This window comes from Myodes glareolus, chromosome 3 (assembly GCF_982192425.1).
Source record: "Myodes glareolus chromosome 3, mMyoGla1.1, whole genome shotgun sequence".
Lineage (NCBI taxonomy): Eukaryota > Metazoa > Chordata > Mammalia > Rodentia > Cricetidae > Myodes > Myodes glareolus.
The window spans coordinates 24690730-24713689 of record NC_142028.1 but is presented as its reverse complement, the minus strand read 5'-3'; the positions used below and the strand labels follow the sequence as shown (position 1 = coordinate 24713689).

At 48.4% G+C, this 22960-nt stretch overlaps 1 protein-coding gene across 4 annotated transcripts in view; it reads left to right on the top strand.

Annotated features, from left to right (window-relative positions):
- Nucleotides 1-22960, top strand: part of Cracr2a (calcium release activated channel regulator 2A) — a 113165-nt gene that overhangs the window by 34289 nt on the left and 55916 nt on the right. For all 4 annotated transcript variants that reach the window (XM_087904183.1, XM_087904181.1, XM_087904182.1 and 1 more), the window contains 4 exons: nucleotides 9080-9329; nucleotides 12790-12901; nucleotides 14020-14185; nucleotides 16532-16678. In XM_087904183.1, the coding sequence (XP_087760309.1) occupies nucleotides 9114-9329; nucleotides 12790-12901; nucleotides 14020-14185; nucleotides 16532-16678 (641 nt within the window). In that variant the 5' untranslated portion in view covers nucleotides 9080-9113. The remainder of the gene's footprint in view (nucleotides 1-9079; nucleotides 9330-12789; nucleotides 12902-14019; nucleotides 14186-16531; nucleotides 16679-22960) is intronic.

Genomic DNA, 22960 nt, shown 5'->3' with positions numbered 1-22960 from the left:
GAATTAAGACCTTTGAAGCTACTGGGATGGAGAGAACTATTTTGCATATGGGAGGATGAACTATTTTCATGTGGGAAGATGTGAAGGACCAGGGACAGAATACTATGGCCTGAATTAAAACTGTGTCTTCCAAAATTCCTGACATGAACCTGACTCCTATGTAGATCTCAATAAGAAAGGGGGCCTTTGAGAGACATCAAGCTCAGAAGGGCAACCCTCAAAGTAAACTGCCCAGCCCCCTCTTCTGTGTGAGTGCTTTGTAAGAAGCTAGCATCTGTCACTGGAGGAGGGAAACTGTAGCGCTATGTCTGTTCTTGTACAATGGTACAGTTCACGAGTCGGGCAAGGGGCTGGAGACTGAAATACACACACACAAAACACACACACATGTAGTGAGGGGGCTGCGGGCAGGCCTGCTTTTCGCCTCACCCGGCTCCCACATGGCTAGCTTAGTCCCAGAAATAACAACACACAAATTGTATTCATTTAAGCACTACCTGGCCCATTATCTCTAGAGAGTAAGTTACTGACTAACTCTCACATCTTGATATTAACCCATTTCTAATAATCTTGTAGCACCACGAGGTGGTGGCTTACCAGAAAAGATTCAGCATGTCTGACCTGGTGACTGGCTCCATGGCGTCTGCCTCATTGCCCTCTTCCCAGCATTCTGTTCTGTTTACTCCGCCTACCTAATTTTCTGTCCTATCAAGGGGCCAAGGCAGTCTCTTTATTGACCAATGAAAATAACACAATAGACAAATAACCCTCTTCCATCACACACACACACTCACACACGAGAATGCCCAAGAATGTCCTTTTATTTGTGTTCCAGGGCCGCTTATATAAGGTCTCCTTCCACGCCCTAACTAACTCTCAGCTGCAAGCCCACCAGAAATCACTTTCCTGCCATCAGGAAGTCCTGAGGGTCTCATGCTCAGAGCAACTGGAAAACAAGTTGCTTGCTCAGAGCAGTTGCAAGCATAGGAAAACATGTTGTTTACTCCGGCAGGCAGGGGGTCACAGTGTCTGGGAATCCACAGTCCCCAACAGGATACCGCCAGAAAGCAGCCATGGTGGTACCTAACCTTGGATTCCCCAATTTAAGGAACAATAGGGAATGAGTTTGTAAGTCCCTTTGAAAGACCCCCGATTAGGGGAGACTCACTCGAGCCTCGGGATGACGCGAACCCCCCCCCCCCCAGTAACTCACGAGAGACCGTTCTTGCTGCAATCACACGAGGTTTAATGACAAGACGACAAGACGACAAGACGGGGACCAGTGCACTGGGGCCGAGACTCAGAACCCACGCAGGGGAAGAGTTCGACCTCGAGTGACCGGGAGAAGTAGTTTTTATAGGAAGAAACCACACAGCCCAGTAATCTGAAAGGGGGGCAGGGAGGGTGTCACAGAAAACTCTGAAAATTCCAGTGATGATTACAAGGGGGCAACTCCCTGCCTCTCGAGATCATTCTCAAGGTCGTAATCAGCTAGTTCCTATACCAATGATAATTAGTAGGGGGTGATAATTACTAGGGGGAATCTCTCTGTTTCTCAAGATTACTCTCAAGATTACAATCTACCTTTATCTTCAACTAGTTCCTGAAACCCTGAAATTGGTTAATCCTAGATTTCTGATTCTTCTCTTCCTGCTAGATTTTTGGCTCTGTTTTCCTGCTAGGGGGATCTGGATTTATCCAGGTCTTTCATCTTGACCACTATATCCATGGCATTCTTATTATAGTTGGGAACCAAGGCATTAAGCCCAAGTAGGACTTAGCATAGACAAAGGAGAAGGAGAGAGAGTGGGGAGGGAGGGAGAGGATGTTTGAAGACACCAGGGCACAGGCAAGCTGAGAGAACAGGAAATAAATTGGAGGGAAGAGTGTGGGACAGAGAGTGGGAGGTGACACGGAGAGATATTAGTGGTCTGCCGTGTTTAAACTTCAGCCTGAAAGTAGTTGGGGGAGTCTTTGTGTTAGATACATCTCCTCGGCAATGATGGCATAATTCATATAAGACAGAGTTGTGGTTTAATAAAAATATTTTAATATGGGCTTACACATGTGGGTTAAGAGCAAAAGAGGCGCTTAGAAGACATGAAGACTAAATTCATTGTCAAGGAAAGAGGTTTCTTTACCCCACAATTCTGGATTTCTAAGGAGACTTTACCAACATCAGCTTCCGGAGAGGGCCTCATGGTAGATAGCACTATAAGACAGGGACACATGGGTGAAGAGGGAGCTGGAGGCCATGCACGGTGCAGCTCTTTCCCAGTGGCTACTCTGAAGAAATGGACCCATTCCTACTAGAGCCAACTCACTCCAAGGGATGAGCACTAACCTCTTCACCAGGCCTGCCCCTACAAATTCCATCACTTTTCAGTAGTATTTCGGCATGTGAACCTTTGGGGAAGAAACCACATCCAAACTGTGTGGATGCTCTTGGGTTCAGTTTTACATCTGGGCATAAAATTATCAATTGCAAGGCTTAAGAGATGCTAATAGGTTATAAGCACTTCCTGTCCTTTCTGAGGACCAGAGCTCAGTTCCCAGCACCCACATCTGGCAGCTCATGACTCCCTGTAATTCCACCTGCAGGGTTTCAGGTGCCTTTTTCTGGCCTAAGTAGGCACCTGCACTTGAGTACACACACACACACACACACACACAAATAAAATAAAGTTTCAAAAAAGTAGCAATTACCTACTCGGCTATGCTGATTATATACCAAGTATTGTAATGGTCAATACACATAATTCTTTGCAGCAGCTCTGCAAAGTTTCGTAGCCCCATTTTACAGAGAGAGAGAAACTGAGGTATTAAAGAGGACCTACGTTGGAATTCATAGTCTGCCACTAAAATGACTACTTAAGCTCCCAGAAGCAGGATTTTGAGACGCCACTCCGAACCTAGTGCTGACAGGGCAAACCAAATTAAATGGAAGCTCCTCTGACGGTATTATTTGCCCATTTTGATGATCTCCATGACAACCAGCTTTTCTTAAACATGTGTTAATGGCTTCTGATTCAAACGTTGGATAAATGAGAACTGCCTGACAAGGTAGTTAATCATTGTGTCTTACATGGTGAAGAAAGAACTGGCCCCGTGCAAGTTGCTCTATGACTTCCAGACGTGAGTCATGGCACATACCCACTGTCTCCTACCTCACCAATAAATAAATAGATAAATGTAACCAAAAAAATAGACAAATGACCCAAGCCAGAGTTAAATTTCATGGTGAATTATTGGGGAACAATAATAATTGTTCATTTGGGGGTAGCACCTTGAGAGGTTTCACAATCCACACACGTGGCTCCCCTCACATCCTCTGTCCCCTTATTTGTGACTCATTCCCTTGCCATAGTGTAAACTCACCAAGGAAAGAGCAACTCTTAAATTCCTCTATCCATCTTCCATGGCACCTCCTGCCTACTTTGATGATGTCTGCCTGGCTCGGGAGAGAAGCAGAAAGACTTGTTTGAGAAACAGTTGGGGCATCATGATACAAAAGGAAACCTTTGAGAACTCAGACCTGGGATTTGAAAGCATAGGGTTGAAAGAAGATCACTGATGAATGGAGGCTTGGAAAGGAAGATCTGAAGCTAGGAGAATCTAGGAGCATGGGTTCTGTAGAAAAAAATGCAAACTGCTCCTGAGTGCTGAGGCAGGAGAATGACCCTGACATGGGGTTGCAGAAGCTTAGCCCAAGAGGAGTTTTTACATGTGGGTGCTTTCAAGAGGGAATATGCCCAGGAGAGTCCAGTAAGAGGGGGCAGGCTGCAAAGGGAAAGAAGCCAAAGCAAGAACTGGGGCAAGGTTCCAGGCTCTGGTCCTGCCAAGTGTTTGGGAGTACAGCCCACAACTCAGCCTTTGCCCTCTCCCAGACAAGGGTACTGACCCTTCACCCTCACATACAGCTCGGTCACTGGTTGAAAGCTATTAAGAAGCGTTGAGGAAACTTATGGGCATTTTTGGCCCCACCTCTGTGGACCAGTAGCCTGAGTCGGCTCTATAAGAAGCACAGGTGCAGGCAATGAGAAGCGAGAGCACCCAGGAGCCCAGCAATGGCGTACAAATGTTTCAGAGTGTCTGAGTGGAACATCAATCATGGCACATCCATTCCTATTGCCAGGGACCTTCACCTGCGTCAGCTCCACCACACTGATGTAAATCGCTGCAAACCATGGCCGCATGCAGGGTGCTCATCTACCATCTACGAAGCAGAGACAGTGTGCCTTTTCTTGTTTACATCTCAGCATGTTTGCAAAATCAAAAGACAGGGCATGTAGAATCCTGTTGACAAGATGTTATGCAAAGCCAGGAGCTGAGAGCACCTTTCCCTCCTCGACCTGGAGTCTGTATTAGCACTCTCTGAGCTCCTGTCTCCCAGGCGTCAGAGCTGACAGCCTTTGAACAGATCTTGTTCACATTAGGAAGAAAGCGGCCACTCTTCTAATGTTGATAAATTTTGCAGCAGTTTTTCTCGTATATACCGGCCGCCTTGAAACACATCTAATTAAGCAGCAGTTAGCTTACTGGGGCTGCACTTCGCTTTGATGTGCTCATCAGCGTTGGGGAGGAAGTATGGGGAAGCTAATCATAATAGGACTTAGCTCTTATAAAATGCCTTTTATCTTCCAAGTGGTTTACAACCACTAATTATTAGAGGAATTAGGATGAATAGCAACCATCTTGGTGAGACCTGAAGCCATTAGCCAGGGCTTTTAATGTATCTTATAATAGATCAGGGCAGTGTGGCGGGGGTGTTTAATAACAGCTGTCCGAACCTGGAAGAATTATTTCAGAGAGGTAATGCAGCTGTTCCCTGTCTCCCTGGAGGCCAGAGCCTGGAAATTGGACCTAATTTGAGGAGAAAGAATGCTCACCGGAGGATTGCATAAGCTACAGCAGGTTGCCAAAAGGAAGGTAGATAGTCTTTATCTATGGTGTCTGCACACACCTGACCCTTTTGGAGGCTTGTCCCCTTCCTGGTGGTCTGCTGTGGGTGAGGCCACTTCACTATGCTCCATCCAGCTGACAGTCCGTGTTAGATTAAAGAACCTTGATTTTTGTTTTCTTCATGTGCTTGCTCGCTTTCCCTCTTCCTCTCTCATCTGAGAGAGAGAGGGGGAAGAAATGAAAGTTCATGAAGATATATGTGACTGGATGAGAAACTGAGACATGAGAAACATTCCCCAGAGTACTGGGCATGTGAACACATGCCAGCTGAACATGTGAACACATGCTTCCAGGTGGTGGCGCTGTTTGGGAGGTTTAGGAAGCGCAGCCTTGCTGGAGGAAGTACGTCACTTAGAGATTAAGAAGCCTTCACTATTTCCTCTCTCTCTCTCTCTCTCTCTCTCTCTCTCTCTCTCTCTCTCTCTCTCTCTCTCTCTGCCTTGTATTTGCGGTTCAAGATCTGAGCTCTCAGCATCTCACTCCAGCTACCACCATTGCCTCTTCCTACCTTGCCTTCCAACCATGGTGGGTTCCTATCCCTCTGAAACCGTAAGTAAAAATCAACTCACCGTTTTGTAAGTTGCCTTGCTCACGGCATTTTATCCCAGCAACAGAAAAAAGTTACTAATTGATATAATATTGAAACAATACATATTTCTTTGGCTTGGCTTGTTGAAATATACCGAGGTGGAAAAACTAGTTGGATTTAAACAACAGCAATAGTTGTAATAGTGGTAATGATAATACCCCAATAACAATAGTGGTAATGATAAAAGGTAGTTTGCCCGAGGACAGCTGAGGAAGATGCTGTTTTCTTATGGGATAGAGATCAGCTTGTCAAATCCCCCAAACAAATGCTACCCTGCATGTAGCAAATCTCTTCTCTCTTGATAATAATGTTTACTCCCAGCTCTGTTTGCCCTGCCTCCTGCATTTTACAGATGAAAAAAAAAAAGGAATCATGAAGATGTCACCTAACTTATTTAGTGTTACACAGCTAGGCAGTGTTGGAGGCAGGATTTGAACCTGGGGCAACTTGGCTTTTCCCATTCTGCTGTGCCACCTCCCAGAAGCTCAAGTGTGATGGTCCCCTCACCCTTTATTCTCTCCCCAGCAAAAAAGCAGGGTGGCTGTATGCTCAGTCTGTTGTTTGGCAAGAATTGTCTATTTTCAGCCCCACCGACTCTGAGCTAGTCATTGGGAACTTGGGGTCCCACTACACAGGGGTTCTCCTCCCACTGAAACCTGGTAGTTGAAGAGATTTGAATGGCTCCCAGGGACACTTTGGGACTTTGATCTCCTAACTGTCTGCTGCAGAAGGGATTCAAGGGGAATCTGTGTGACTTAGTGGCTGCCTTCAAGTTGGCAGCAGGTAAAGTGGGGAGAAAAGTAGCAGCCGAAGTCCAGATTAAGAGAGAAATTCCCTTTAAACCCTCAGGAGGGATCTAGGTTTGATCTACAGACTTTCTGATTGCACACTCAAGCTGCTGGAATTACTCTGGATAACTGGGAAGTCTTCCTAGGAGTATTTGAAGACTGGATAATTTACATCTGCATATAAAGTGTTTTATGGAATTATCCCAGAGGAAAAGAGTGGTTTAGAAATTCAGCCACAGGCAGGATCAAAGTGTGTTCAGTTGAGAGATATATCTCAGTGATAGGGTGTGCTTAGCATGGCATGGTCCTGGGTTTGGTCAGGAGAAAAGAAGGAAGGAGGGAGGAAGGGAGGAGTGTGGAACTTAGCCTGCCTTCTTTTGTGACTGTAATGTCTTTTGAGCTAGTGAAAATCTTTTAAGTAAAAAATAAAAATATATTACTATTGTGTGTGCACGTATGTGTACAAGTGCCACTATATGAGTGTAAAGGTCAGAGGACAGGTTTATGAGGTCATTTCTCCCCTTCTACCTTTACCTGGGTCCTGGGGATTGAACTGGGCTCACCAGACTTGCATGGCAAGTGCATTTACCCACTGGGCCATCTCACCAGCCTCGCTAACAGTAAATCTTGAAGACAAGAATCCTGTCTATCCTCAAGGTTAAGGCTTCCTTGGGCATTCTCAGGTGGGAGATAGCTGAGCCCAGGACATGGATTCCACTTTACTCAGAGATGGAAGCAGTTTTGCTTCCACTATTTTGTCCCCTGTTGCCCTTGGAAAACCCACTCAAGCTGTGCAAAGATTTCAAGTCAATCCAGGGGCCTCAAGGGTAGGGAAAGAAGCCCGGATGCCAATGTATAAGTGGCTTTCCCCAGGAGTTCTGCCCTTCTTCTATGTGTTTAGGGTAGCAATCTCAACCTTGGGATCGAATATTAAATGTCTTACATGTCAGAGATTCATCGCAATTCATAACAGTAGCAGAATTGCAGCTAGGAAGTAGCAACGAAATAATTTCATGACTAGGGGTCACCCCAACACGAAGAACTTATAATGACACAGAATTAGGTAGGTTGAGAACCACTGGTGTAGGGTTTGCTTAGCTCCCTGCACAGTCTGGAAGATTCCACAGGGAAATTGCTTAATTTTAGCCATTTTTCTCCTTGACAGAATTGAATATCCAAGGAAAAATCAGGGTTCTGGGATAAATACAATATACTGGTGGCTAGTGGTCCAGAGAACCAGCTACACTACCCAAGAACCCAGGTTCCATTCCCAGCACCCACATGCCAGCTCACAACCAACTGTAACTTCAGGTCTAGGGGAATCTAATACCCTCTTCTAGCCTCTATGGGCACTGCACACATGTGATATACAGGACACACATTCAGACAAAACAGCCTTAAACATAAAATTATACATTCATATAAATATGCAATAGACTAGGCTATAATGTTTAGGCCTGGGTAGACAGAAAGTGGTAGTGGCCCCAACACAACAATAATTGCTTATCTTCTTCCTCCTTCTCAATACATTTATTGGGTTATTGATATACAGTAAGCTGCATGACTTTGAAGTCTATAACCTGATAAATTTTGACATAGATTTGTGTGCATATACATACATACATACACACATACATACATGTGTATGGTGTGTGTGTGCGTGAATGCAGCCAGTCTTTCATTTGTGGAGGCTCTACATCCAGCTCACCATGGGTGTGCACTGAGCAGGTGTAAGCTTTTTTTCTCTAGACTAAACAGCGTAAGAACTGTTTGCACAGCGCTTACACTGTAGCAGACATTATAAACTTTCTCTGGAAGGCATGTGGTAGGAGACAGGTGCGGTGATGCATATCTGTGACCCCTCCCGCACATGGGAGACGGAGGCGGGAGAATCACAAATATGAGGTCAGCTTGGGTTACACCGTGAGGGCCTGTTTCTAAATAACCAAATAAAATATACGGCAGGCTATGCGTAAGTTATGTGTAAATACGATCCATTTTGTGTAAGGAGCTTGGGCACTTGCAGATTTTTGAGCAGAGTGAGTAATCTGAAGCAGTCCCTCAGGGAGACTGAGAGGCCACTATGGATCAATGAGTAAGTTAGTAGATCTGTGAGTCTACCGTGGCTTCACATGCCACACTCAGGAAATGACGACAGGGGTTATATCCATCCGTATCCCAGACCGCCTCGTTCTCATCCCTCTTCACTCTTTATCGTCTTTCTGACATGGTTGTTTCCATTTTCCATCAATGTCATCAAATGCAATAGTCAACTTGGACAACTGTAAACAAAGTTATGTAAACAGGACCACGTGGCACATATCAGTCCTTGGCTTCTTGCGTTTGTGTGATCAGTTTGAAATGTATCCATTTTGTTACTCACTCCCTATTTGTGCAGGGTAGCCACTGTTGTGTTCACATACACATGACAGTTCATGTATCCATTCATCTCCTTCAGTGTTGTGTGGCTATTTAAATTTGGAGCATATAGGGCGCCCTATAGCTTGCCTCCTTTCAGTCTCCATGTATTCCTTCCCTTCTCTCATTTGATAGACTGGCTGATCTATCAGCCATCCCTGCAAACCACACTGGTCCCGAGCCCGGTAATTAAGAGCTGGTTGCTAAGAGATGCTTGCACATGCCAGTGACCAGCTTTGGACACAGTTTCTCTCTCTTCCTGCTCTTTCTCTGTCTTGTTTCACCCTATTCACACCCTTCTTTCCCCATCTCTGCTGCTCAGGTTCTGAAAATCCACAAGGAAATTCACAGGTCTAATGGCCACCCCGGAGGGGAGGGGAAACTCCAGCTCCCAGATGTCAGGCCATGGGTGGCAGGAACATGGAGCCTGCCTGGAGCAGATGGACCACCCAGAGAGGTTGGAGGTGGAGGAGCAGATGCCAGCCCAGAGTGTCATGCGGAGGAAGGCACAGGAATTCTTCCAGACATGTGACTCCGAGGGCAAGGGCTTCATCGCCAGGACGGACATGCAGGTGAGAGGGGTCTCCACCTCGAGCTACACATGAGCTACCTGCCAGAGTTCTTTCCAGAAAAGGTCTTAGCTCTGGAGCCACTGCCAGTGTGTACTGTGCGGGGGAAACCTGGTCTCTGTTCAGTCAACGGCCCTTACCTGCTGTTGGGCTGTTTTCCTTCCCTGACTTCACCCCAAGGCTATTGGACCTGGTGGTAGTCACATGATGCATTTACTATAGCACAGGAGTCCGAGGATGTGGCTCAGCTGGTAGAGTGCTTGTCTAGCTGCCCTTGATGAAGCCCCAAGTTTAATCTCTAGCAGCACATAAACCTACATAGATGGGGTGTGGTGGCACACACCTGTACAACTAGCTACTTAGGAGGTTGAGGCAGGACTGTTGGTTCAAAGCCAGTGGATGACTCTGTGAGATCTTTTCTCAAAAATAAAGTTAAAAGCATATGGGATGTAGTTGAATATTAGAGCACTTACCTAGTACCTCAAAGGCCGTGGGTTCAAAACCCAGTACTGAAAATAAAAAGGCCATTTTTGAAATGACCTTTAACCTTTATATAATTCCTTTTGTGTCACTATGACTTCCCCTTTTTTCCCCTTCTAGCCACTTAAAAATGTAAAAGCCATTCTAACTTCATTGACCACACAAAACTAGGCAATTGCAGGTTTAATGTTAGGAGTATCGTGCATAGGATGCTCCTACGTTACTCCCTGTCCCCTAGTCCCTTCAACAGCTCCTGAGAATGAAATGGCCCACTGAAGGCCTGTATGGTACCAACCAACCTACTATACTAAAGCCAAGCACATCGCAGTCTGCCATGGGGCAGAGGCTGATACAGCCTCAGCTCTCCCGATGGTGCTCAGAATAGCTGAGCTATGCGTGCCACCTGCTCAGACTGCTGGGGCCACCCAAAAGAAGAGGGTGTGTGCACTTCTGGCCTTAAAGATGGTTCTCCTCCAGTTTCCTCTCCAATGTGAGTGTCACTTGATCAGGGGTAAAACTGTGTAGCCACGTGCTTGAGGAAGGTGACTGAGCCTGCGTCTAAAGATTCCTCCCTGGTTCACATTGTCTGCAAATTCGGTATGGCACCTGTGCGTCCACATGCTCACAGACAGGTTCAAAGAGTAAAAGGCCACGTGAGGGTCCTGCTAACCTTGGATGTCCTTCCTGATCCTTTCCAGCTAAAGTAGGGTGGAAGCTGTCAGTTTTCTGCCAGATCAGGCAGCCAGAAGCTCACTAGGGAAGGAGGAAATTGAATCCCTAAAATAGTGTTGGGATCCAGCTGTGATGGGAACCAGGGAAGTTTCCTCCTACCTCCAGGGGGGAATGTCTTTCATTTCCAATGGAGCCAATAAACTTCCTACTTGCAAATCCAACACTCTCCTACCCTGAATTCTTCCCTGTGGTTCCTCCATAGCTGGTTTATGGACTGCTGATGTCTGCTGTGCTGTTGAGTTTCTAGAGCCCTTGCACATACTTTCCCTCTCCTTCCTTTCTTGAAAAACCCCATTCATATTTAATGCAGTTCTTCGAAATGGCTTTCCCGTTAGCCTCTCTTCCCACTTGGTAATGTGGACCAAACGCCACCGTTAATGCACAGACCAGCCAAATGATGCTTTATGGCTCAGCAGCTAAAAGACTGTGAGCCAAGCACCCCCTCCAGGTGTCTCATGGGCTGTCACACCTGCCGACTCTAACTGTCCACACGTGTGTCTGCTTTCCCTCCTCCAAAGCCGTGTGCACGCCAGCTAAGGCTGTCAGTCACGGGCACAGGAGACATTTGTGCAGCTGGCCCTTGGGTTCCTGAGGAGAAGGAGGGCCAGCTGAGAGGTAACGAAGTCCCTTGGGACTCCTCACTTGGAGTTGGGCCGTTAGGTACAGGAGGACTCTTGCTTTGGCCTGAGGCCATTTCACACCAGACAGACAGACGCCAGAGGGAAGTGTCAACAGCTCAGCTGCCTCATTCCCTGGGCTGTCAGTGGGTGCAGGCTCTGAACCTCCAAGGCCCTCCCCACTGACCTACCTCCACCAGCTAGATCCACAGCCTCCTGGAACACTATCGGCTGAGGGACTAAGCATTCAATCCCACGAACTTGTGGGGGACATTTCACATTCAAATCACCGTGTGTGTGTGTGTGTGTGTGTGTGTGTGTGTGTGTGTGTGTGTGTGTAGGGGGTTCACTTGAAGTTAGGAGGGGGCTTATCCAGCACCACAACTACTTAGAAGAGCAGTGCTGGGCTCCCGGGGCAGAAGACCTCCACCAAGGAAGACCCACATAATGCGGGAGGGAGCATGACTCAGGAAAGGGGGTACCTGTTAGGAATTTTCCTCTCTGCTGACGCAAAAATCCCAATCAAGCCAAATCATAACAAGCCAAGTTAAAAAATATCCAGGTTTAATGAGATTCCTGCACTCTCAGGTGGCCCTGAGGGGAAACCAGGAAGCTACTAACTCGATGTGGGGGGCGGGGGCGGGCAGCCACGAGGAAACTTTTCTGGGAAGCAGTTTAAACACACTGAAGGAGTGGTCAAGATTTTGGCAGGCTCGCCTTGACCCACCTCCGGGTAGGAGTCAATGCTTATGGGCACAGAGTTGGGGCCTCCAAAGATGGAGGCCAGAGACCCGGACTTACAGTACCCAGAGGAAAAGACCAGGATGCACATAGTGGCTCCATGGGCCTCTGTCTCTCCCTCTCCCTGTCCTTTCCATTTATTTATTTATCTATCTATCTATCTATCTATCTATCTATCTATCTATCTATCTATCTATTTATATCTATCTATCTATCTATTTATTTCTATCTATCTATTTATTTATTTATTTATGTGCTGAGGGTCAAACTTAGGGCCTTGTGCAGGCCTACGCCCTCAGCCAGTTTCTTACTTTTGATTTTGAAACACAGTCTCGCCAAGCTGTGCAGGCTGTCCTTGAACTTGGCACCCTCCTGTCTCAACCTCCCGAGTAGCTGGGATTACAGGCCTGTGCCACCAGGCCTATTCTCCCTCCTTCTTTGATGGAGTGGTTTCCAGGTGCCGGGTGTTGTGTCTTCGGCTTCCCATCTGTGGTCTCACTTTACTTCAGAACCCCACATCCTCTAGGAATCTACCTAGAGCTATCCAGTCCTGTACAGCATTGGTCCTCAGCAGTGCTCAGAGTGCCGGCTTCGAAGGCAGACCTGGATTTGATTTCTTGGCTGTAGGACCCTAGGGCTAGCAATTCATCTTTAAAATGGACATAATGATATCTACCCCAAAGGGGTATCATGAGAATTAAATACAAATAGATGCATAGGTTTCTTTATAAATCATATGGAAAATTGTCTGATGCATTGGTTGTCACCCAACAGAGGGTCTCTTCATTAATATGGAAGGGAGGACAATGTTTGAGACTTGTGCAGGCTTGAGTCAAGCTCTGGACCCCCATGACCATCAGCATGCTGACTAGTGTGGTCTGGATTGCTTCTAGAGGCTACATCAGGAGCTACCCCTAAGTCTGGAGGAGCTGGAGCACGTGTTTGATGCCCTGGATGCTGACGGCAATGGCTTTCTTACCCCAGAGGAGTTCACCACTGGATTCAGTAAGTTCTGCTGGATGATGGGGACCTAGGGCTGGCAGTCTCCCTGTAGCTGTGTAACATATATTCCAGCTCCCTCCACCTCTTTTAGACTATGTCTCTGGAGCATTTCAGCTCTTTCTTTTGGGGGTACAGAGCCAGAAGTTGAGGAGAGTAGATTGTTGGGTTCTTTCTACATGCCCACCTTGGCTGTTCATACCATGGCAACCTCTGTACCCATCTACTGTCATTGCCAGGGTCCCCACATGGGAGCTCAGGCAGGTATGGCATCAGCAGGAAGTTTGCCAGATTTTCTCCCCAATCTCTCCTGCCTTGGTAGACAAAATAAGCAGTGAAAATGTGTGACAGCAGGATAGCTCAGCCTAAGTCCAGCTGAGAGGTGGTGGCTCTCAGAAGTGTCTAGGTTTGAATAGCACAGTCATGCTCAAGGTCACCAGCAGGAAGGAGAACTAAGGTCTGGGAGCATGATAAAGAATTCAGATCCTGCCTTCAGATGAGATGAACCAGTAGGCCAGTTTCTCCATCTCTCTGCCTCCTGCAAAGGGCCGTGTAATTTCCCTAAACACATCAGGTGCTTTTCCTGACCTCCAGGAGCTTTTTGTTGACTTGAGAGGATGGGACACATTGCTGTCACGCCAGCCATCGTGACTATTGAGAGAGCTGCCTATATGTGTGTGGTGGTGCTGATGGTGGGGATGGCAAGGCAGGCCTCTGGGGAGTGATTGGGGGAACAACCTTACTGCTTCAAGTAGCAACAGGAAAAGTCATGCTTTTCTTCTTCTTTTTTGGTGGTAGGACTTGGGATTGAACCTGGGACCTTGGTTGTGCTAAGCAAATGTTCTACCCCTGAGCTACATCCTTCAGAGGCACATGCTCTCCATCTGACTTTTAGAGATCCATGGAGGAGCCAGCCTGCTTCCCAGGCACTGTCTCCAGGCTCTGGCATCTCTGTCAGAATGCAAATGGAAGATCAGAGGGAACAATCTCTAGACGCGGTGCCCCATGGATCTTTGCTATTGAGGGACCCCCTTCTGCTCTCTAGGACAATCCTTGCATGGTTCCCGGGAAAAGAGGAAGCCAAGTCCTCCCTGAGCTGAAGTCCTTGTTCTCTACTCTCCTAGGTCACTTCTTCTTCAGTCAAAATACCCAAAGTGAGGAGGAAGCTGACAAGCAGATGGAGAATGTGTATCAGTCTAGGGGTGAGGATGTGGAAGGCATGGACCACGATGAGGAAGCACAGTTCCAGATGCTGATGGATAGACTTGGAGCCCAGAAGGTTTTGGAAGAGTAAGTCTATACTGGACCCTGTTCACTCCTACTTACCTCTCTCCCACACGCTCCACTGTCCTCACTTCCTGCTGTCCACTGCCATCATTGCAGGCCTTGGGTCTGCTCCCCTTGCAAAGGGTGCCCTGTATCAGAGATGGCACGGGTGTGTGTTCATGCAGGGGGGGGGGATGCTTTAATCATTGGAGAGTCATGCCTTCAGGAAGAGAAGGACCCATGGTGGAAAGCGATCCAGCAAGGTCAGCGAAGAAGTGTCCTGCTCATAATAGATCAGTCTAGTGTCAGAGGTGAGAAAGGCTGTCAAAGATGTGTGCCAGCCAGGAAGGATCCAGGCTGTGAATAACCCAGGATGATGCTCAGGATACAGAAGGTGGGGACATAGGCAGGCATTTGGGGAGCTCATCAGTCAGACTCCCAACTCAGCTTCATGCCAGACAAGAAAGAGGCCAGAGCCCAGGTACCACTGCCAGGGACTCCATAAAATCCTCCTGCTGCAAGAAGAGGGAGAGGGCACTGCCAAGAGCTGGTCACTGTCACGAAGGGCAGGGACAGTCAGCCACCTTCCTGAAGGACTTTCAAGACAGTGCTCACTAGATGTCACACTGAGGACCACGTCAAATGCCTGTGTAGAACTGAGATGAAGGATGTGTCTGAAAGACTGTTTCTAGGTTGACCTCTAACAACCAACAGAGAAGACAATGGCAGTCCCCATCCTCACCGACAAGGGCTCATCTAGTAGCCCAAAGGGCTGGTCCATGATGGCATAACCGCAAACAAAAGGCACGGCAGGTTGGCATAGCTTCAGTCAGAGCTGTCTGTTGCTCAGTAGAGAGCTCGTGAGTTGTTCTAGTAGAAGCAGAGGGGTGGACTGGTGGGCCTCCTTGGACCGCTCTAACCTGCACTGCCTGGTGGTCCCACAAGAGGTAGCGCCCAGAAGTGGGCATCCAGACACACAACTGTTCTTGGAGGTCTGGTGGTATGATTTTGCCAATTAGTGAGCTATGACTTTCTTATCACAAGTTGAGAGATTTAGCCTCTGTTTGTTTCTTTCTTGTTTTTGTGGCCTGATGGTAATAGCATAAGGGAAGGAAGACTCAATTTTCCTGACAACTTCAGAGGAGTGCAGTTCAGCATGGCAGGGAAGGCATAGATGGAGGACTGATGGATAGACAGGTGGATGGGTGACTAAATGGTCTCAATGAATAGGCAGATGTTTGAATGGCCCAGAAGTAAGAAAGGGTGGAAATGAAGGACAAAGCAGAGGAAGAAGAGAAGGAAGGGTGACAGGTGATGACCATTCCCTAACCGGAAGTGGATTCAGTCAGCAGTAATTGTTTCTGTTGGATACAGAGAGTCATATCTGCCTAGAGAACACTACTGTCATGGCCCGACCCAACATCACTTCCAAGCAAAGCTTCTGAATACAGTGTTTACAATGGCCTGAAGGATTTTCTCCTTTATTTTGGGAGTGCCTGGCCCTGTTCTCTGATCATATTGGCTTTAGGATTTAATGAGGGATGAGTCAGATTTGTGCTGCGCGCACTGCAATCACAGCTGTAGGTATTAGGTGTAGAAAGGGAGAGTGAGGCCTACACCTACATCCGCCGCTTGGTGACAAGGTCGCCATGGTCTGTCTCTGTGGCTTCTTCTTCAGTGAGTGAGTGAGTACTCACTGTGCATGCCTGTTTGTGGGTGATTCTCATGACCCGTGACTCCGCCGCTCTTTCTTGCACACCTCAGACTCTGACTTCCCATTTGTCTGTCTGTGTCTCTGCCTCCTTCAGACTGGCTCTTCCCCATCCTTTCCCCTGCCAGTCACTCCCAGTGCCACCAGACCCCAGTGGGGTGCTGTGTATTCACCTCCTTCCCTAACAGCGACAATTACATTCTACCATCCATAAGACAGCATGTCCACCTCTCAGCAGTGAGGACATCCTTCCCAGGGGTGATGGCCTCTCTCCGGCTCTCTGTGCTGACTCTACCCGACTACTTCCAGTCTCCCCTCAGTCTTGCGATGCTGGCCAGCACATTGCTTTGCATGCTCAGTGTGGTCAGTACATCATGACCCTCACAAAGGAAGTGGCGCAGTGAGAGACCAGCACGGGAGGAGTCAGGCTGCTGGGCACGAGCCTGGATCTATCACTGCACCGGGGGTTGCCTCCCAGGTCATAGTGAGGCTGGAGGGAGGCGGTGTGCAGCAAACACGGTGCCACCAACTCTCGCTGTTGCTATTTTTAAGGCAATGAGTATGTTTCCAGCTGTTTACTCCCCTGTCGGGGGTCCCCATGTTTCCCAGAGACCCTCACTTACCCACACTCCCTGTTGCGGTTTCTCCTTCCCTCACAGTGAAAGTGACGTCAGGCAACTGTGGCTGCAGCTGAAGAAGGATGAACCTCATCTGCTGGCCAACTTCGAAGACCTCCTCACCACGATCTTTGCTCAGCTCCAAGAAGCCCATGAGCAGAAGACTGAACTGGAGTATACCCTCAGAAAGTAGGTGCCCATCTCGGCCTAGGTGGGGGGTGTGTCCTTCCTCCTATCTTTGTCATGGGCTCATTATAGAGTGCTCCTTCTTCACTGTCTCCCAAGGAAGGTTGGAGTGCTACAGCCAGCGCGGTCTATCTGCTTTCCAGGCCCAGCTCACCCTTATGAAGCACCTTCTGCTTGCTAGAAGCTATTCCTAAATATTTTATGTGCATTATCTCATTTGATAGGGACTATCCACTGTTACCCACATTTTTTATTTTTGCTGAAGCATGCATGAACGGGTTTTATGGTCTTAAGTTTGATGAGGATGACTGACCCGGTCTCTTCCTCAAGAGGGCACCAGATCTCCTTACAGATGGTTGTGAACCACCGTGTGGTTGCTGGGAATTGAACTCAGGATCTTCGAGAGAGCAAACAGTGCTCTTAACTGCTGAGTTATCTCTCCAGTCCCATCATCCACATTTCCAGATGAGAAAATACGATCCAGGAAGTCAGGTGCCCAGGAATGCACAGCTTGTAAGTGGTGGATGCAAGATTCAGAGGTAGATAGCCCAGAGCCCTGGACAGGAAGGAAAAACTCCCTACCTGCCTGGAGACAGTAAAGCCCTAGCATTGGGCCTCCCCCAGTTCCCAGTATCCCTTGCTTTGTGGAGACAATATATCTGTTAGAGGGTGGTGAAGAGCCCTCCCACCCCCACTGTAACCTCCTCTCTTTGCCACCATGGTCTATCAGAAGACAGGACCAAGACCTCTAAGGAACTGCTGCCAACCAAGGGTCCACATGGGCAGATGCATCAGATCAGAGGCAGCCTGTGGAGGTGGATCCCCTCAGAGAACTAACCCGTGCTTGGGATGCTGTCCTGGCTTCTGGTCATATAGCATGCATTCACACAGTAAGCTGGCATTTGGGAACATGGAGTTGACTGAAGTATAATGAAGAGTGGTCAAACACCCTAAAGTGGAAGTGGAGACCTAAGACAGAGCAGGTAGAACACCTCATGCCCCTTGTGTGTTCTTTTTTGGGCCCAGATTGACTCACATTCTCTGTGACTCCCCAGTGAGCCCCCGTCTTGCTGAGCAGTTCTGCAGAGCACCTGCCCAATGACGTGCTTCTTCCCCAGAGTTACAGAGGAGCTGGGCTGAAATACCCCAGAGGAAGACGGCAGGCTCCTCACTGAGTGCTGCTGGCTAGAGTTCAGCCTGCGTACCACACCACACCCTTTCTCCTTGTGCTTTCCCAAACCAGCTCTCAAATTAACTTGCCGAGAGAAGAGCTGCTTCTAAGGGAAAAGGCATTAGAACTCTGTTTTGGTCGGTAAGACTGAGGCTACATCATGCAGAATGATACCCTAATAGATACCTAGAAGATTGTTCATAGTATTTCAGGACAGCCCATAGGCTTGAAGGAGGGAAGGGATGTGGAGGAAACTTGGAATCAGGCAAAGGTCAGCTTGCATCTTGGTTCGGCCACTTGCTAACTAACTGTGCATCGTACACCAAGTTACTGAATCTCTCTTGCATCTCAACTTCCTTACCTGTAAGACAGACGTGGTAGCAGTCTCCATCTACAGAGCTGGAAGTGCCAATGTGATCACACTTGTATTTGAACACTGTGAATGTCAAAGGAATAATAACTGTTGTTCGCAATATCTCAGTCAGTTTGGGAATTTGTCTGGCTGAAAGAGTTTGACCTTTGCCACAATCCTAGGTGAAGCATATTCCCAATGTGGCACCGCTAGGCCATATACTGACGTGATGTCCGTGAGCTTTGTGTGTATACCTGAGAGGAAGGGGCTGGCAGCCAGGACATCTGAAGCAATTCTTGCAGGGCTTGGCAGCTAGCTGGCTGGTACCTTGTTCAAGGCTCTTGTCCTCTTTGAACCTCTGTTTGCACATCTGGAAAGTGAGGGGCACAGATTAGTTTCCGTCCTGACCCCAGCAGCACTGATGGCTTGGTTGAGTGGAGCCACAGCGAAGACGGGAGGCCCCTCCCATACAGGGAGGCGGTCATTTTGTTCTCTAAGGAGAGCAATTGCTTTCTGAATTGAGGGCAGGTGGCAACCCCTCTCACAGATAGGCCTTCTCTGTGGCTCCCACTCCTACGAGGCAACCCCTGCCGTGCTGCAGAGCCTCTTGGCTGCATATCAGAGTGGCCGCAGGAAGTACTCAGGCCCTAATTTACTAATTGCTTTTAACACTCTTGAGATGAAAGTCGAGGGCACTCGTGGCCACGTGTTCAAATCCATCTCATTCCCTTCTTAACCATCCTCTGTCTAATAATCCTGCTGGCTGAGGCTGATCGTGGCCAGTTCCCAGATTTGGGGGGTGATGGCAGGAGGGGCTCTGTGCTGTCTGCCGGTTTTACCCTGGGGGACTCTCTGGCTGCAGAACCAGAGAGTCTCAGGTAGAAGGGAGTAGAAGACCCATGCAGGACAGAGGAAGAGCTGGAGTTCTTGCCCAGGTCTGGACACTTACAAGCTGTGTGACTAGGAGTTACTTGTTTTACCTCTCTGTGCATGGGCTATTTTGTTGACAACATGTGTGAATGGGTTGAGAGTTTTTCAGACCATTTGTGGTTGTGACCAGCCAGAAAGAAGAAATGCAGTTGTTTTTTTGTTTTTTTTTTTTTTGTAGTCTTTACTTTATTTTGTATGTGTGACTGAAAGCTAAGTTTTGTAAGATAGCTCCTGCTTGTGTTTCATGGGACAATGAGATTTTCTATTAGAGACTTATAAAAGTCTCATTTATTCTATTAAAAATCTTGGTCACATCTTGTCAGTGGGCCAGATGGTTTGTAAAGCACCATGTGATTCATCACCTTGGCCACTCAGGAAAGAAACAAGAAACCGGAAATAGGGTGTGGGACTTAAATGGTCTCTGAAAGGGACACAAGGTGAGGCTTCAGGCTCGGAGCCTGTTAGGGAAAGATGTGTCTAGGCTTCGGAGAACGAAGTAGGCTCAGAGAGAAGGCTCAGAGAGAAGAGAAGGGCTTCCTAAGGCAAGATGGAACCAGAGCCTCCTGGGAACCCTATGTCCTGCTGAGCTGCCAGAGTCCAGCTCTGCCCAACTCCAACTCGGGACAGGTGTGACATTTCAGTTCCATCTGAAATGATCGCCTGTCATAGAGGCTGGAAGAGACAGAAGCAAGTCATGGCTGCTGTGTCTGCCCCCCAGCCTCGTCCCAATGCCGGACCAACTGATACTTACATTATCAGTGGGTAGCATTTAATTACCGCTTCCTCTGAGTTAGTCACCATCCCTGAGAAGCGAATGGTCACTCTGACCAGGCAGATTTGGACAAAGCCTGCCGGGTGTTGACCAGGAAACCCCGACTGGAGTTTGGCGCAGTATGAGCAGAGGTGCAGAAGGTTCCTGCTTCTCTTTGCTTCTTCCTCCTATGGGGCCCAGAGAAAATGGGGCTGACCCCTGGGGCAGTCTGGGTCTGGTCTCCCTCTGCTTGACTGAGGCACACGTTCCCTGTTCTCAGCTCCACAGGCTGGACTGGAAACCTTGGGGTGCAGCTTTGGCTTCGGTGAATGGAAAGTGTCTTTTCCTCTTCACATCCAGTCCCAGGTTGTAGGAGGGAGAGGATGCTGCCCCTGGAAGAGGGGATGCTCAGGAAAGCATTGATATCAGAGACCAATCACACAGTGTGCCAGAGTGTTGTCAGAAAGAAGCAGGGCCTGCCCACCCTTGTTGCCATGGATATGGTTGAAATAGGAGGAGACCTCTCTGGGAGCATCCATCTCCTATCCTGTTTGCGCGTCCGTTGGGAAGGAACACCAGCCCGGGGAGGCTGGGTGAAGTGCAGGAGCCTGGGTGAGAGCCCACAGCCTCTGTCCAGTGTTCAGTAAGAGCTGCTCCCTTTGGGCCTTGCTTTTCCCCGAGGGTGTGAGTGTGCCGTGATACCTCAGCTGCCATCTTTCACATTCTAGAAACTGGGGAAACTGTGTCTTCTAGCATAAGGGGTGCACTAGTTACCTGGCGAGAAGCAGGTGGGGAGGGAAGACTGATCTGGACTCATGGCTGGAGGACGTAGTCGATTATTTGGGAAGGAATGGCTGAGAATGGCTTTGTAGTGTTCAGTGGCTTATTCTCATCTCAGGAGACCAGGAAACATACATACACATGGGGGGGCACTCACGTGTGAGGGGCAGGGAGGGAAGCAGAGGGAAGAGAAAGAGCCAACTCCGTAACAAGTAAGGCTGAACCCCTAAAGCTCACCTCCTAGCCACCTACTTCTACCAAGGCCTCACCTCCTAAAGGGCCTACAATGCTACCAGCCAGGGACCAAGGTTTCATGAGCCAGTGGGGACATTTCATACCCACACCATAGCAAAAGCTATAGATTGTTAAACGTGTGGAAGAATTTCTGGCTGCCAGAATTAGGAAGTCCTTGGCCATGGAAAGGGTTCTCAGCACTCCCCCTTTTCTGGAAACCAAAAGAAGTTAGCAGCCTCTGAAGGGCATGAATAATGAAGCTATGTGGAGCTTCATGGAGTCAGAGGGATCTTCTGAGTCATGAGGATGTCATTCTACCTCAGGGAGTCTAGGTCCCTTGACTGTGGGAAAGAGTTTGAGTCTATGTTGTTTTTTGTTGTTGTTGTTTGTTTTGTTTTGTTTTTTAATCAGGCTGAGACTATGTCCTATTTTGCCTGAGGAGGGCCCAAAGTTTCCTGAATCAGAGGCCAGCAAGGCTGATCTGCCAGTCTGACTCAGGCTCCTCCCCATAGTTCCTTGGCCTGGTTCCCTCGTTTGATCCAGGGAAGACCACAGTTGTATTTGATGGAGTCTGTGTGTGCCCTAAACCCTCTGTTCTTGACCACAGTTCCTCATCTACCCAGGCTCACCTTGTCCGTCTAAAGCCCTAAGTGGCCTCCTCAAACTTCAGGAAGGGACTTACGCAGTAGGACAAGCACCCCACCGGAGCAGCTGGCACCCATCTCGGCATCACCATTTTCCCTGGCACAGAGCTCTAGGAGCAGAAAAACTTTAGCTGGGGAGGGAAGCCACCATGCTCCCGGCCTTGACTCCTAATAGAATGACAGCGTGTTTTGTACATGGCAGGTGGCCCTTCCATGCCACCGGTGCTCACTGCCGGCCTTGGTGGTGGCTCTCACATGTTCATGTGTGTTGGAATCAGCAGAGGACAGGCCACAGAGCCCTAAAGCCATCTCCCAAGGGGACTAAACACGTAGGTCTCAGCAATGGGACTGGGAATAGGTGTGGCCATGCATCCAGGTGGCTGTGGAACAGGTAGGATGCAGACTACACACTGAGACAAGTTGCTCCAGTTCATTCTTCCAGAAGGTGTCCACAAACCAAAATCCACCAAACAACAACAAAACAAAACACACACACAAAAACAAAAGACACAAACATCAGATAAAGATCTGTCTGAATCCATGCGGCTCCAGGTAGCCTCGTCATTTCATGTCCCTCAGAGACTGCTAGTTTCTTCTTATTTCCAGCCCACAAATGCTATGATCTAAGTTTGGTCATGTGCATTGGTTGAGATAGAGGATGCTTGGTGATGCCTGGCTTAATCAAATGCGGGAGTTTTACGGGCATAACGCTCTCTGAGGGCGCCACACATTGTTGACGCTGCCCGGGGAGCAAGTTGAAAGGTGATGACCGATTGTGCTCTGTGCATATCACAGTCATCATTTGCAGACCTGACCCACGAAAAGTGGCTTGCTTTTGGGGGTGAAGCCACGCTGCGGCGGTGGTTTACACAGGTGGCAGAATCAATTGGGAAGAGGCAATCTATGTTGAAACCCATTGTCAATTTCATCCCTTTGCAGTTCCCTCTATACTTTTACCTTTCCTTCCATCCATCTGTACTCTAATGCACAGAGACCAACCTCAAAGAACATGAAAACCTTAGCCAGGTTTTTTTGTTTGCTGTTCAGAGCCTGCAGTTACCTGACAAGGACAGTAGGGGGAGGTGGTGAGTCTTCAGACTCAAAGCTGGCTGCAGCAGGACCTGCTTTTTTTCCCTTCTCAGGTCTCCAGCTGAAGGTTCCCACCCTGTGGTAAGTTGTGCATTGCAGGGTATTTGGGGAAGGGCATCAAGGCTCTCCCACCTTCTGTCAAGTGCCCGGCAATGTAACTGATCCCCACCTCTCTCTTTCCTTCACTTTCCCTGGCTCAGATTTCAGGGGGATCTGGGAATGTTGACAATCCTAGTTGCAAATATACATTGTCAGTTTCACACAGGAGTCTGTTTGGTGGAAGTATCCCTAGGTGGTGGGCTGTGGGGGAACCGTGTCCCCTTCTGCCCCTTGC